Source organism: Herpailurus yagouaroundi, unplaced genomic scaffold (genome assembly GCF_014898765.1).
Source record: "Herpailurus yagouaroundi ecotype Mexico unplaced genomic scaffold, PumYag 184, whole genome shotgun sequence".
In the NCBI taxonomy this organism is placed as follows: Eukaryota; Metazoa; Chordata; class Mammalia; order Carnivora; family Felidae; genus Herpailurus; species Herpailurus yagouaroundi.
The window spans coordinates 17,059,603-17,076,543 of NW_024412415.1; the positions used below are offsets into that span (position 1 = coordinate 17,059,603).

Sequence of the window (16,941 nt, forward strand, 5' to 3'; positions counted from 1 at the left end):
TGGATTGTGTCTGCTCCACATTCCATGAAATCTATGAAAATAGTGAAAATCGTATAATGAATTTCTCCTGAAACCTTGAGATATGATTAATTCCTAACAAGAAGAGATGCAAATGTTTCATACAAATGAACTTAAGTCACTTTTATTTCCATAATCTATCATTGCAAGAGCTTTTGAAAGAGGTGGTAGATTAACTTATTTTCTTTCTTTTTGTGTGTGTATGATTAAAAGAGGGAAGCTTCTTTGATTGCCTTTATGGCCACTTTTAAATTATCTGAGTTTGTGTCATAAATAACTAGGAGCTTTGGGAAGGCATCAGCATTGAGTGTACATCTTCCTAAAGCTGAGTAAAAAGCAGGTTATCCCAAGAGCTTTTTCTTGATCTGCTCTCGTTAAATGCTTCTAAACCGAGTGGTCTTACAGGGAACATGCTCATAAAGGCTGCAGAGGGTGCCTAGCAGGAAGTGTGTCATCTGAAAACATAGTTCATGCTGTGTGCCAGGCACTAAGATGAAGAAAATATGGATGGCTAGAAAAAATATATCTATCAATTTACTTTGATTCCTTAATAGAGCCAAATTAATATAACTGGTTTGACCCACTATTGACTGGTGGTTGGAGAGACAGGACAAGTCCCCCCCTCGTTGTTTTTGGAATTATCCCCATGGTAACATGGCTGGCCAGGGCTCAGATAAGGGCAAAAATTCATCAGTATTCTCAAGACCTCATTTTCTGCCACCCCATCCCCCCATGTTAATACTTATACCAATGAAAACTTACTATATTTGATTTTACAAAGGATAAAATCCCACTTTTAGTAGATGTAGCACACAGGAAACAATCATAGATTTTGGGATAAGTCAGAGGGTTCAAATTTCTAGGTAAGAGAGTGTGGGCAAGTTACTCTTCGAGAATCAACTTTATCATTTGCAAAATGGGGAATAATCTCTTGTATGATTGTTGTGAGGTTTAAATGATATAAGCTGGACATGGTCAGCACTTGGAAGAAGCACTTGTTAGTTGTGGCATCTTAATGATTTATAACATCTCTTTGCTCTTCACACTTGCCTGAAGGACCACACACAAAGATGTGTCAGGCACTCCTGCATTACCGCGGGCAGAGATTTTTCCAAAGTGAGAGTTCATTTCTCTTGCATGTTTTTGTTTTTTCCTAGAGCTATACAAGCAGTAAAAGCAGCAAGCTGCCTTTGGGGAGGGTGGTAGGGGGATGCCAGATAGAGCATTAATTTTAGGAGGGAAGGGAGGGACTGTTGATCTTAGTGATCCATTAGTTTGAGTATGAAACCAAGGCCACTCAGGAAAAAACTATTTGTTTCAGTAAATGTATTGGTTTGCCTGTGAGTTCCAGTAGGGCATAAAGTGACTGTGAGTGAAATGTGTTCCATGAATATCCCATGGCCTGGCGGCAGTAGTTAGGGCAGCATTTAGACTTATTAGTGTTTTGGGGCTTGTACTCTGCAGTTGATGTGCAGTGGATGCCCAGATCATCCCTTCAGTGACCAATATGCTCAGTTTATTAGAGCTTAGACATAAAGGCGAAATGGTGTTGTTTATGAAGCAAACAAGCAACTTGGAAGGAAAGCATTGGAAATGACTATAGACTTCCTCTGGTGTAATCTGTGTTTACAGATGGTCCACCAAGGTTCAGATCAGCGAGAGGACACTGAGATAATCTTTAGGAGATGCCCAGCTATGAAGGGGCATTGGGCTGGGTGACTTCAAACAGCTCCTAGACTTGAAGCTGGGATTCCTGGCGGGGATCCTAGATGTGGCCCTTACTGTGTGACATTGGACAAGCCACTTGACCTCCCTGTGCTTCAGTTTCCTGATCAATGAAGTGGAGACTTCTTGTCTTCCTCACTGGATGGCTGGGTGGATAGGGAGTGCTAATAAAATGATGGATGTGAAAAGGATTGATGTTACAGGCCTTAAACAATGGGCCTGATCCAGCTCAAGGATGACTGGTCTGACTGGCACTGTGTTTTAAGAACATTGAACTTGAATACCTTTAGGGGACCCATTCCCCTTTTCTTACACAAGCTCTACTTAAAGCTAGCCCAATCATGTGATTTATGTTACCTGCCTGGCTCCTCTAGACATTCTGATTCAGGACCCCTTACAACCTAGATACCACTGTTTAGGTGAGACCAGCTTCATGTGTGGGTGAAGTAGGTGCTGTCATTTTTAAGGGGTTCTCAAAGGTTCTACCTTCTTTTCCCTCCTCTCCTTCCATAAGCCCATCTTGCTGATGTCTGTAATTCTTTTGGGAAATCCTGTGGACAAAAACCTATGTTGGAATGGAGGATAATCTTTCAAGCCTTAGCTTTGCTTTACCATTTATAACTTAGGTAGATTTAAAAAGCAGATTAGAGGGGTGCCTGGTTGGCTCAGGTAGTAGAGTATGTGACTCTTGATCTTGGGGTTGTGAGTTCAAGTCTCACATTGGGTGTGGTGATTACTTAAAAATAAAATCTTTTTAAAAAGCAGATTAGATAAAAGCAGACATAAAAAAATTTTTTGAGAGCAGGTTTTGACAAGAGAATCTAAGACACTGACCATGTGTGTTGAGGTATGTGTGGGTGTGAGTGAGAAATTCTGGCAAGCAGGTAGCAAGGGAATATAAGTGGATAGGTGGGGGAATTTATCTGAAAATGGGAGTAATACCTGCCTCATAATATTGTTGGGAGAATTAAGTGGAATGATAAAGGGCTTAATAGAATAAGAAAGTAAATGCAGTCATTATTGTTTTCTTGGTCTGAAAAATCAACACACTTTCACAATTAACTGGAATGGGAAGGAGGCAAAAGGGCGATGTGCTCAGCTACTTATCCATTCAAGCTTAAGGCTTGGAAGAGGCTGGAAGAGGCTGCCTCTGTGCCCTGTGTCTGATTGTGTCTCCTCCATGCCAACCCCTGGCTACTTGGAAATAATGAGAGAGTGGCTGAATATTTCATTCATATCAGGAATATTTGCCAAATGAAGAAATTGCTTAACAGCTGTTCATCATAATGAGTTTCTTAGCATTTTTGAATTTGGCCAAAATAGAGGTGATTTTATGGCCATCATTAGGTCTGGTTTGCCCATGGTGTATTTATAGTAAGTTACTATTTTGTCTTCCACTCTCTTATTTTTTCCTATAGTACCACATCTGAAATGAATTGAAATTGTGCAACACTAGAAGTGTTCCTAGTGGTTAGGGACTAGTCTAGGGACTGATAATTTTCTGTTAAGGCAGATGTTGGCATCCACACGTTAGATCCCGCACCTTATACTAAGTGAATTTTTATAGCATTACTTTTTTGAGAAAGATCCTCCAAACATACCTGTGTGGGGGGTGGGTAAGGCAGAATCATCCGATTTTATGGATGAAGAAGCTGAGATATTTCCTGCTTCAAATTCTGTGGGTAAGGAGGCAAGAATTGAACAAGTCTTGAAAGGGGTTTACCTGTCATCACAAGGTGGAAGAGCTGAGAAACCAGGACTGGCCTCTTCAGCCTTCCAGCAATGAGTCCCGTTGCAAAGAAGCAGCTTGATGAAGGGGCCAGGGGCTTTGGAAGGAGTGGTGGACTTGAGAGCAAGTCTCCCATACTCCCTGACTCTCTGTTTTCATGGATACAATGTGGGGCTTACTGGGGCAATCATAATAATGTGAGAGTTGTCATGAAGCTTACAATGAGATAATGGATGTGGAAGCATCTGGCACATCTTCTGCCATCTCTACTGGATGAGAAAAGGTTTGAGAATGTCATGAGTCAGCCTAACTACTGAGCATCATCATTATTATGCCTATGCATAGTGAGAGGTTGCCCTGTACCAGACACTATGCCAAGAGCTTCACATGAATCTTCCCTTGTAATCCTCATGGCAACTTTATGAAGTAATTATTATCCCCATTGGATTGATGAGAAAACTGAGGTATGGTGAGATTGAACAGCTTGCTCCAACTATACATTTACAAAAAGGGTGAGTCAAGATTCCTTGTAAATACTCCTTATAAATAAGTCACAGAGCTGAAAGGAACCTAAGAAAAATCACCTGGGTCATAGGCTCAATTTGCATGTCTTGTAACTTAAGATCTTCATTGCAGGAAATATTTTACTAATACAGTAGTCCACCTCTTTCATGAGGAATATGTTCTAAGACCCACAGGGGATACCTGAAACCATGGATTGTACCAAAACCCTATACATACGGTTTTCTTCCTGTACAGACATTCCTATGATAAAGTTTAATTTAAAAATTAAACACAGTAAGAGATTAAAACTATAGCTAATAATAAAATATAACAATTATAACAATAGACTGTAATAGAAGGTTTGTGAATGTGGTCTCTTCCCGCCTCCCTCAAAATATCTTCTTGTACTGCATTCACCCTGAACTCACCCTGTACTGCACTCACAACTGCACTATGTTGATGTAAAATGATAAAATGCCTACATGGTGAGATGGATTGAGGTGAATTGACGCAGGCATTGTGACCTAGTATTAGGCTACTATTGACTTTCTGACAGTAAGTCAGGAGGATCATCTTCTTCCTGACTGCCATTGACCATGGGTCACTGAAACTGCAGAAGTGAAGCTATGGATAAAGGGGGGCTACTGTAAATAAAAATACTGAAGTTTGTGAAACATTTGCTTTTGGTTATGATTAGAGTAGATTCAAGCTTATTCTTTTTTTAAAGTATTTTTTTTAATTTTATTTTAGAGAGAGAGAGAGTGTGAGCAGGGGAAGGGCAGAGAGAGGGAGAGAGAGAATCCCAAGTAGGCTCCATGCTCTCAGTGCAGAGCCCAACATGGGGCTTGATCCCACAAACTGGGAGATCATTGACCTAAGCTGAAATCAATAATTGGATATTTCACCAACTGAGCTACCCAGGCGTCCCTCAAGGTTATTCTTATAATATTTTTTATAATTATAGTCTTGTGATAATTCCCATTTGTTTTATGCTTTAAAATAATTTCTTGGGAGAACAGAAAGGGGCCAAGTATCCCTAATGGGCTGGACTCGTTGACCAGGTTGACTTGTGTAAATGCATTCTGTTTGTTTGATTGGCCTGATGGAAATAGGGTATGGCCGTTGGCTCTCCAGACATGGGCCAACATCTGTTAAAAGCTGCAGAAAGGAAATGAGGGAGTTCACTCAGCTATGCCCTATCTGTTGAGCCCTGGAGAGTTCAGCCCTGACTTTGCTTTTTTTGAGCTAAGTCCAACTGAAAGTACCACAAATTCCATTCCACTTATTACTTTGACAAAATTTAACTTAGCAAATCCTTCTGCAAATATGGGTGAGAGATTCAGTCACAAAGCCCAGCTGATACAGGAGATTGAGGAGGTTCCAGCTAGTATTCTTTTTAGTGGGCAAAGGCCACACACTTACTAGAATATTAGCACCATGACAGGCAAAAGGTGATGTTTAGAAATAAAAGTGACAACTTCCGACTGACATTTCTCGAATGTGGGGCTTTCTGTATGTGATTGTTTTCCACTTGGAGTAGGAAAAAGTGGGATGTCAATAAAGGCCGAGGGGGGTGTCCAGTACACCTGAGGATGGGAGGGCACAATTGTCCTCACAATTTTACAATAATAGAGCCCTTATAATGCATGCATTTCACTGACAATTTATATACTCCAGTTCTTTGAAAACTAGTAAAAACAGAATCCACGGCACATTCAAGAGTAACAAGTACAGGACAATGAGGCAAAATTCTGAAGAGAAAACAGGATTTTCAAATATATGTTGATAAGCCTAATGAAAAATCAACGGTATTCCAAATACTTTAGGCCAAGCCTGTACAAACATATGGGATTTGTCGGTACAGGCTAAGCAGAGAGAAAATTTGAATGATTACCCAGATAATTTGATTCTGAAAGAGTTTGCTTAGATCATTCAAACCAGCATTTGCCCTCTTCCTATTCTTCCCCTGCCCCCACGCCCACCCCTAGTTTTTCCCCAGAATATTTTTGTATCCACAATATTGCTATACAACTATATAAACCCTCCGTTTGACTTTGATCATGTAAACATAGGCCTTGGATACATATATACATACAAAATGCAATAGATGTTCCAAGGGAACTGGATGGGTGAAGTACACTAATCTGAAGTGTTTTCCTCTACTGTGAAGCTCCAGCCAGAGGCAAAGTATGTGTTAACAGTCATCAAGAGAATTAACTTAGATACATTAAAATCTAAAATCCTGGCTGTTATTTCAGGGGACTGAACTATTTGGATGATTGTCCAGACCCAACTGTGGATATATTCAAGTACATAGGCATATTTATGTGTATGTTGAGGCCATATGGATCCAAATAATTCCAAGTTCAAATATTTTCCTCTTTACTATTACCTATCCTTGAAATCTGAGAATACCTGCCTTCTCTTTAGTTGGATTCCGGTGTCAGTTAGGGGTTCTATGAGCAAGAGTGTGTATTCAGTGCTATCCTTCCTTCTGGGGAGTCAGAATGGGGGATTGGGATGGATTATAAGAGAAAGAAAAGAGCTGCTCTCAAGGAGCTTACACTCTCATTTTATACTCAGTTGTTATTTTATTGCCAAACAGGAGGAACAGAATATTCAAATGTGGAGATGGTGGTTGACTCAATGGTAATGAGCTTAATTTTTGCAAATGATTTTTAATTTTTAAATGGCATTCAGCAGATAGAATCATATTGGCTATATAACACAAGTAAAGTGGTATTTGGAAAATTAACTGATCTACTTGATTCTCTTTAAAGAGCCAATTATAAGGTGTGCATTTTATCCATGGCTATGTATAATGATTCAATAAACTCAATAGCTGTTAAATCTCTAAGATAACTATTAAATCCGAGGTAGGATAAAAGATGATTGCAGGGGTTCTACCCTGACCATATTCTCCACTATCTGTTGCTATTGACTTTGGGATCATGGAAAGAAAGAGAAGGGGAGACTGTTGAGGGAGAAAGAGGATGGAATGGGTTTGAGCCCACTGGGTTGGAGAATTAGATGTAGATATAGAGGACTTTTCCTGCCTCAAATCACTGGGGGCTGTTATAAGAGTTAATAGATGCCATTATTTAAAGGTATCTCTTGGTTAACACTAGTGGAGCTAAGCAAGGATGCAAACATGAAGAAAATAATTTTTATTTGAATTTGAAATGCATTGTGTGATTTTTCCCCCCTATAACAGATGGGTGGTCCTAATTATATTTTACTTAGGCTATTACTAAATTACTTTGTATCACCCAAATTGATATCTATTGTAGTGGAGGTAATTGGCTGAGGCATGAACTGGGAGACTGGGAAAGGAGAGTCTCCTATTTAACTTTTGCCACAGACAAGTCACCTGTGGATAATCAAGAATTAATTGAATAATTCATAGGAAAAGTCAAATGCTGAATTTGTAAGCATTTCTCCAAAGAATATGAATGTTGTAGACCCTACCACTAAAAACTAAATCAAAACACTTTTATTCACATTAGCAGGTATGTTTGGCCCTAAATACCCAGACACCAGCCTGGTCTTTCTAATGGACTTGAGTGCTTCCGCCCCAGACATTAAAATGTTCTTGGGGCAGGGCAGTGGAGATTTTGTGGGAAGGAGGACATAAGTTTTGCTCATGGCCTATCTTTTTCAAAGCCTGTTTTGTGGAATTGACCATTTCCCCTGCAAACTGTTGGCCTCTATTTTCTTTGGAAGTCTGGTTCTATGGTTTGGCCAAGAACAGACAACCAATGTTTCCTGGCTTGCTGACAGCCCATATGAGGTATGCCTATAAAATGGCACAGGCCACCAAATGTCCACTCTGAGGATGATACTACCTGGTAAAGACGGGCGATTTCCATGTGAACTACTGATGAGAAATGCTCCAGAGTAGGTACTGATCAACCTTCTTTAGTGTTTGAGGCACTTTTCTGAATGTCTTGGGGTAAAAACCATTTCCAGCAAGTTGCCAGTCTCATCTGGGTGTAAGGACAAGCCATGTTTTTTCTGCATATTTTCAATACACTCTCCTTGCAAAGTCTGCACGTGGAATCGTCTCAGAAGTGTAACCAGGATGACTTTCAGCATCACCATGGCGATGTACTTTCCTGCACAGCTACGGGGCCCAAAACCAAATGGCTGAAAATACCTGTAAGGAACCTATGAAAATGATCAGACAGTTAGCCAGAGTATTAAAGGCTAGAGTTATGCAGTCTCTATTTGATTCACCCTGAAAACACTAATCAGTCAGAATGCTATTTCAGGGTCTAAACGTTGAGTGACTGTAACTCAAGTAAGCTCTTTTCTCCATCCAATGTGATTCACCCTCTGTGACATACACCCAGCCTTGGACAGTCCCCACTTTTGCTCTTTATGTTAATGTCCTGGGGTAAAGCAATTACGCACAATCTTATTACAGCCAGTGTTAGCATACTCAACTATCTCTGAGGGATGGTCACAGCTTTACTACTCTTCTGCATGTCACCAAGACAAAGATTGTTTTTGTGCAAAGATGTTGACTCCTGGCCTATTAGTGCCAAGCACCTAAATATTTTTAGTTATGCAAAAAATTAATGGAGATCACGTCTGTCTGTCTTGTTCACATCTGTACTTACATAGTACCTGGCATTTAGTATATGCTTAATGAGTTTTTGTTGACCAATTGTCAACATAGCATGAGTTGTTCACATAGAAACAGAATGACCTAGAAAACTGGATTAATTAAGATCACATTTCTACATCATATGCAAATGGAAAAAGAGGGCAGTGAGGGAAATATCTGGATAATTTAGATTAATAAACATCATTGCCTAAAACTGGACATAATAGAAGCAGAATCTACAGTTTCCTTCAGTGAAAGGTGAAGCTCTTCTAATTACTGAGTTCTATTTAGAATGGAAACTACTGTTCATGGGGCCATTTGGTGAACCAAAGGCAGACTGCAAAAGCTAAATCTTTTAGTCTCATTCAATTTCCAACTGAGGCACAAGTGGCTTTCCTTTGCTTAGTTGGTGCGAGAGCTGAATCTGCGTAATTACAAAGGGACAGGTTGAAATGGACAAGGTTGTTTGGGTTAAACAAAATTTGCTTCATTGTAGCCAAATTAAGGGCCTGGATTTTTCAAGTTTTGACCCATTGTGTGGCTACATGTGGATACTTCTCAGAACTGGTGACCCAGCATCTTTGGCTTAAGGATGAATATGGTAGGCATGTTCTAAGGTAGGGGAAACGTGTGCTTCTGGTGAGGCAATACAGGGGAACAGTAAATAGGGTGAAATGTACAGGGTACAAACAGAACCAGAAAGGATTTAACGATTGACATTTTTAGGAGTGGCACACTCAGTTTTAAGGAAGAGTTCTTACATTCTTTGCAAAGTTTTCAAGAGTAAATTCATTGGGCTTGGGGAAAAACTCAAGTCTATGCATTCTTCCGATATTCAGGATAATGTTAGTCCCCTTTTTCACCGGATAGCCATCTATGACATCATCCTGTAAGGCTTTGCGCATGACCAAGTTCACAACAGGCTGGTACCGCATGCTTTCATAGATAAAGTTTTCCACCACTTTTAATTTTTGCATATCATCAATCCTTATTTCTCTTTCACCTGTGAGAGCAGATAAACAGGACAAGGAGTTAATGATAGTTTCAATATGTGTTGGGCATTTAAACTCCCATAGTTTCCACAGAATAGTTTGCTCCTGGTTGAAAAAAATTTCTTTCCATAATTCTTTTTCAAATAATTTTTTAAATGTTTATTTATTTTTCAGAGAGATAAAGAGACAGAGCATGAGCAGGGGAAGGTCAGGGAGTGAGGGAGACACAGAATCTGAAGCGGGCTCCAGGTTCCGAGCTGTCAGCCCAGAGCCCAACGTGGGGCTCGAACTCATGAACCGTGAGATCATGACCTAAGCAGAAGTTGGATGCTTAACTGACTGAACCACCCACATGCCCCATTTCTTTCCATAATTCTAATGCAAATCAGCAAAAATGGCTTGGGCCAAATATGTCATGTTTGGTTCACAGAGTACTTTATAAAAATTCATATTTGAGGCCAATTACTATAAAACCTAGGAGATTTCATAGAAAAGCCTGGATTTCTAGAAAAATCAGGAAACCTGGTTATACTGGTCTCATATCCCCACATGGCAATGACAGACTGAACTTGAGTGGCCAATAAACCTTTAGAGGGGTATATACCTGCAGTATTTTAAAATTTTTATTTATTTTCAGAGCGTACAGTTGGGGGAGGGACAGAGAGAGAGGAGAGGCTCTGAGCTGTCAGCCCCAATGCAGGGCTCCATTCCACAACCATGAGATCATGACCTGAGCTGATATCGAGTTGGATGCCTAACCCACTGAGCCACCCAGGTGCCCTTACCTTCAGTTTTAGGTAGACCTACACAGTCTGCTTCAAACATTTGTCTGCCTGGCCTCTGAGGTCCTCAAATTTTGTCTCCTACTCTAAATTCTAGGGGACATTCACTCCTTCTCTAGTCAAAGTGAGGTGGTGAATTTAATCAGTTTCAATGACATTTTCTCCTCTGGTTACCTGTGCAGTCATCTGCCTGGAACACAAAACTGATAGTTCCTCTTCCCATCTGATCAGGAACAATCTATTGTGGTACAGAACACTTCTCCCTGCCACAGCAAAATAGGTGCCTCAGCTGAGCTCTGGCTGTGCTGGGGATTGACAGATACTCCCACTGTTTCAGACTGGCCTGACACTGGTCAGAGAGGCTTAGATTACTCCCCAAACTGGCAAAGCTTCAGAGTGTCCTCACATGGGTTACCACTTTTACAGAATCAAAATCAGCCCAGGGTCCTGAGGCAGCTCTCTGTCCTATACAGCTACACCATTCAGGAAAGGTCTCTTTTGGTCAGAGAACTCTAACTGCCCTGCCCCTTGCCTCTGGCTCTTTGTAGGGTCTAATGGGGTACATTTATCTGGGGTGGAGAAGTAGAAGGAAGATGACAGAGAAGGTAACCAAAGGCATTCCCTAGGAAGTAATTACTATGTGAGTATGTCTAGAGGGAACACGAACACATGTACAAATGGTTCAGCTGTTTCCCATCTTTGCTGAGGTTTGTTGAAGCGTCAGGGGGACATCATGAGGCACAAGCACTTTTCACATCTCAAGGAAGTTGAATTAAAGGCTCATGGTTTCAAGAGCAATTTGCCCCTTGTCGCCTGAACTCCATCATTCTATGGCTCTCTCTTTAGTCCACTGGGCTTGCTTGTTAAGTTCTCTTTCTCCTGCCAGCCTGTGAGCCCCACAAGTGTAGGAAAGCTGTAGCTTATTCACTGTTGTGCCACTTCACCTGACCCAGAACCCATAACCTGACAGGGGGCATGTGAGAAACCATTCCGGAATTTGGAGCTTGGATGTTATTCTGGCTTCCTGTTACCTATCTTCCCAGGCAATTTCCCACCTACTACAATGCATCTGTAGACCCCTTATTTCACAAATTTAACCCTTTATGAAATTTCCCCTTACTGTCAACTATTTCAAGCAGCACTCAAATGGCTTTAAAAAGATGGTGCCTCTCTACAACCAAATAAGTTGCTTCACAGGAATCGCTTAAGGTCAAGAGAGAAAAGTGTCATTACTGATACTTCTTTACATATGTCAGAAATGTGTTCTTTAAAAGATCATCCATGCAAAGGACATTCCAAACAAGGAATTCTGTTGTTGTTTGTTTGTTTGTCTGTTTGCTTGTTTGTTTGTTTGAGGGGGGAGGGCCGAGAGAGGGAGAGAGAGAATCCCAAGCAGACTCTGCATTGTGGGGTTCAATTCCACAAACTGCAAGATCATGACCTGAACCAGAATCAAGAGTTGGAGGCTTAACCAACTGAGCCACATAGGTGCCCCAGGAATTCTGTTTTTTCCCCAGAAAGCAATTCTGACTTCTTTCAAATGTGACACTGTTTCTGTGGAAGGGTGGTGGTGTCAGGATCAATGAGCAGAATGATGCTCAAGCAAAAGCAGAGCAGGGAAGACTAGTGTAGGGAAGAGCTGAGCAGGGACCTGGTGGAGGAGGAGAGAGCAGGGAGAGGAAGGGTCCAACATCACTGGATTTCGGGGGAGAGGGAAGCTGATCAGTCTCCTGCCTTTGCTGTCATCCTTTCCTTGTCCTTCTGCCACTGATTGTAAGTTCATTTGTGGACAGACTGCTTGAAACCCAGAAACACTGCTATAGATGACAGCCGTTTCCCTGGGTGAACTCGCAAAAGCCTTTTGCCACTGATAAGGTAGGCAGAACATTGTATTTGCTCTTTAAGCAGATACCATGTATCATTAAGCAGACAAATACAACCATACAAATGTGTTTATGTGCAGGTTAAGAAAGACCTTGAAGAACACACAGTAAAGTATTAACAGTGGTTTCCCTAGGGAATGCAAATGAGGCTGGGGAGGAGAGTGGGAGGGATCAGGAAATGTCACTTTCTGCTTTTCTATATCTGTTATTTAAATTTTTTCAATGAGAATGCATTATTTTTATAATGAAAAAAACACACAGAAAACCTTTTCAACCTATCTGGCATAATCAAAGTGTGGCAAAATGGCTACTTTTATTGTTCTTTGGGTGGATTATAATATTTTGTTTGAAATCTGACACTTAGGACATAAAAAGCTGACATTTAGAAGGAATTATTTTCTAAGCTCTTTTATTATTTGACCAGTTCTTACCAATGACAGTCTGTATTTCCTTCATTATTGCCTCTTCAACCTTAGGGTGCTTTGCAATAAGAAAAAGCATAAAAAACACAGAGACAGACATGGTGTCTGGTGCTGCGATCAGCATTTCCAGTATGCATTGGTTCACATTCTCTTTTGTCAGGTCACCACGTTTCTGAACAATTGGAAGAAGGGGAAAAAATTGGAAAAGTGAATCAAAGCTTCAAAAAAGGAGGGGAAGATACAGTTAGGATCAAAAAACATCAACAAAATGAAGTCATAAATATTATGTCTCTGTAATTGACTATGGGCATTTTTCGTAAAAATCTTCAGCCAAAGGTTAAAAATTTAACCAATTATCTGTGTGTTTGCTGTCTTTGGGCTCCCCCATTTTCATATTTTGTATTGTGCACACATGTAGTTTCAGTCTTAAAGGTCAGTCTTACCGGAATGTTGAATGAGTGGATTGTTTGGGTTATCATTATAGAAGTATTAGAGCAAATACTTAAAAGCATAAGTATGCAACAATTACAAGAGGGAATCTTTACACAGCCTATACACAAACAGTCATACACATATGTTACGTGGGAATTATGGTGTCTGGGTCAGTACCTCAGCAAAAATCAACTCAGTGGCAAAATCCATACAGTCTTCCAGTTTCTCTGCTGTGGAAATTCTGTGTCTTTTCTCTTCTATTAGAATTTCCATGGCATCTTTCAAATCCTTGCTAAAGAAAAAAAAAAAGAAAATATAATCTATTTGTACTCGGTTAAGACATCTAGGAAAACAGATTCACTTGCCATTTGTTTAAATAAAATTATCTGCTTAAGTTGAAGCCATTAGCACTAATAACTGAATTTAAACTTAATTCTTCATAAATATCCTTAAATTGCATATTCATTATACTTCATGTTAAAGAACCAAATTTAGCTAAGATGTCTAGGTACTGGTAGCAAAATTAAGGCTGTAACCTCTAGTTAAATGTTAAAAGCTGGTACCAAAATGGTCAATCCAATCATGTTTTCTGATCCTTGACTTGGCCGATGCAGTGTTTAAATTGAAAACCAAAACTGAAAAAGTGAATGTCTTTAGTAAGGGCATGCCCTCTCCAGTTTGGCTACAGGTACTTTCACTTCCTGTGAAAGTTGACTTGTATCCACCCGGCCCACTTCTATTTGCCCAGCCCTGGGAACTACCGAGTTTGAGACTTTCTGTTCTAGCAAGAAAACACAGGTGATCAAGTATTATTCTTGATATTTCTTCTCAAACTTTCCAGTTTCTGTCACATAGTAAACATGAAGTAAATGCTTTCTGACTGACTAGCTGCATAAGCATGTATAGTACATGCATTTTGACAGTGTGGTAGAGGAAAGAGCACTTTGGAAAGAGAGGGCCAGCTTCTAGTCTGGATTCTTCTTTTTTTATGGAACCTACTTTTAAGTCTCTTAAATCTCTTTTATTTTTTTTTTTACTAAAATTTTTTTTAATGTTTATTTTTGAGAGAGAGAGAGACAGAGTATGAGCAGGGGAGGGGCAGAGAGAGAGGGAGACACAGGATGCCAAGCAGGCTGCAGGCTCTGAGCTGTCAGCACAGAGCCCAACATGGGGCTCAAACCCACGAACTGTGAGATCATGATCTGAGCTGAAGTCAGACAGCCAACCAACTGAGCCACCCAGGCACCCCTCTTATATCTCTTTTATTTTTTTATTTATTTATTTTTTCCTCTTATATCTCTTTTTTTTTAATTTATTTTCAACGTTTTTTATTTATTTTTGGGACAGAGAGAGACAGAGCATGAACGGGGGAGGGGCAGAGAGAGAGGGAGACACAGAATCGGAAACAGGCTCCAGGCTCTGAGCCATCAGCCCAGAGCCCGACGCGGGGCTCGAACTCACGGACCGCGAGATCGTGACCTGGCTGAAGTCGGACGCTTAACCGACTGCGCCACCCAGGCGCCCCTCTCTTATATCTCTTTTAAAGTGAAGAGCTCAGACTCAATGAACAATAAGTCCATCTTAAGATCTAAATACTGTTATTCTGACCTTTGTCTTGAAGTGTATGTGTCCATGTGTAAGTGTATTGTTCCCCAACCTCAGGGAATGGTATTCTGCCTTAGATTAAATATACAATAAATCTTTCTTTCAAATTCTTGTTGACATGGTCACCTGTACACCCTGTTGATGATGCTGACATAAATAGCTGTGTGTTTACTCCAGCTCAGCAGCAAAAGTAAAGGAAGATTCTTTAAGATCCCTCCCATTTTTAAAGCTTTTTTTGGGCATCTCAAAGAAGGTGTTTAAACATTTGAAGAGGTATTCTTCAGGCTAGTAGAGTAATTGTGTCATTCTAAATGAGGATGCCATCTATTGTGTATCTCTGTAAGTGTGCCTATAGATACACACATACCTCCAGATATACACCAAGGATATATTCACATTCATTTATTCATTCATCTACTAATCCATTTATTCAGCAATATTTTTTGAGCAACTCTTACAGACTAGAGCCAGATATTCACTTAGTTGGTGAGCTATAAATGCTCATAGCATTCCTACGTGAGCAGTGGCCCCCAAATATTCTGGGAGTTGTTGAAATGCCCTTAGACTATGAATTCATAGAGAATTCCTTGATGGAACTGCATCCACTTCTGAACATATGCCTCCACCCGGGGCCAGAATCATGGGCCTGTGAATACCCTTTGGGATCCTTCTTATTCAGGTTAAAAGCTGACCAGCTTTTACATAAATGTAGGCATATGAATTTATATACCCTTAAAAATTAGGAGAATTGTGTTCAGTGACAGTTTTCAGGGAATAGGGAATCTCTGACTTACAAGCATATATTAAAAGAATATATCTGTGAGTCTGTGGTTTGGCACTCTGAGAATATTTTGTGCCAAAACAAGGGTGGCTAGTTTATCAGTCCAGGCCACAGCACCTACTTAAGATATTCTGTGGTTAAAAAGCCTTAAACTTGCCAGAATAAGAAGTAGAAAACAATACTTCTGTAATTAAGATAAGCAGAAATATAAACTTGAATAAATAGGGATGGGAGTAGATGTCCTAGAATCCTTTCCATCAGTATATTTCTAAAAAGTATTGGCATGACAGAGAAAGACAAATATTATATAATCTAATTCATTTCTGTGGAAAAAGAGGCAAAGAAGGGGAGTGACATAAAGCATGCTAAAGGAAATAATAAGAGAATAATAAATTCATCTATATGTGGAATCTTAAAACAAAAAAAAACCCATAGTTCTTAGATACAGAGAAGAAATTGGTGGCTACCAGAGGTGAGGGATAAAGGTGGGCAAAATGGATGAAGGGGGTGAAAAGGTACAAAGTTCTAGTTATAAAATAAATAAGTCATGGAGATGTAATGTACAACATGGTGACTATAGTTAAAAATACTGTATTGCATATTTGAAAGTTGCTAAGAGAATAGATCTTAAAAGTTTTTATCACAAGAAAAAAATTTTGTAACTAGATATAATGGTGATTATTTCACAACATATACAAATATTGAGTCTTTGTGTTGTATACCTGAAAGTAATATAATGTTATATGTCAATTATACCTCAATTTAAAAAAAGCACTGGCATTATTGTAATGGACATGGATGGGGGAGAAGATTAAAAGATTTCTCTAGGTCTTTACTGCTCCAGGACATAGGATATATAGATGAATACACTAACCATTGGCAAATATTACATAAAGAGGGAATGTTGCTGAGCTAATTTCTGTAGAAAACTATGAGAAACCATTATACAATTTCATGCAATATATTTCTATGGCTTGCTGGCCAAAACCAAAGCTAAACTAATGACCAGGAACTATGAAAAGAGACTCTTCAGACCACTGGCAACTTTGACCATAGTGAAGAGGTGAATCCATTATCTCATTGATTCTAGTCACAAGAAGCTCTGGTGGAAACTAAATGAAATGTATAAAGACCCAAGCATCTAAATCACCCACCTAATACTCATCAACCACATGAAACTATATAAAGCAACATCAAGTTGGCTTCCTCCCTAACATTGTTATTAAATTTAAATACACAAACAGGATAAAGTTGGGGCTTCAAACAAGATTGGGAACTTTTAGAGATGGAGAATTTAGGATGGTTAGAGACATGTGGGGGAAGATCTGAACAAAAGGAAGGGGAACATATTTAGTGCCTTCTATGTGCCATCCTCTGTGTTAATTGCCCTACATATAGGATCTCATTAACCTATATCCCTACCCTGGAAGGTAGGTAATATTTTACTTTAAATAACTTC

At 39.8% G+C, this 16,941-nt stretch overlaps 1 protein-coding gene and 1 long non-coding RNA gene across 2 annotated transcripts in view; one reads left to right on the forward strand and one right to left on the reverse strand.

Moving 5' to 3' along the window:
- Nucleotides 1-16,941, forward strand: part of LOC121041698 (uncharacterized) — a 126,308-nt gene that overhangs the window by 93,452 nt on the left and 15,915 nt on the right. The window lies entirely within an intron of this gene.
- The window catches only part of CYP19A1 (cytochrome P450 family 19 subfamily A member 1), a 40,547-nt gene continuing 28,951 nt past the window's right edge, over nt 5,346-16,941 (reverse strand). The window contains exons 6-9 of the mRNA XM_040492686.1: nt 13,274-13,388; nt 12,674-12,836; nt 9,347-9,588; nt 5,346-8,143 (exon numbers count right to left, since the gene is read on the reverse strand). Coding sequence (XP_040348620.1) covers nt 7,895-8,143; nt 9,347-9,588; nt 12,674-12,836; nt 13,274-13,388 — 769 coding nt within the window. The 3' untranslated portion in view covers nt 5,346-7,894. The remainder of the gene's footprint in view (nt 8,144-9,346; nt 9,589-12,673; nt 12,837-13,273; nt 13,389-16,941) is intronic.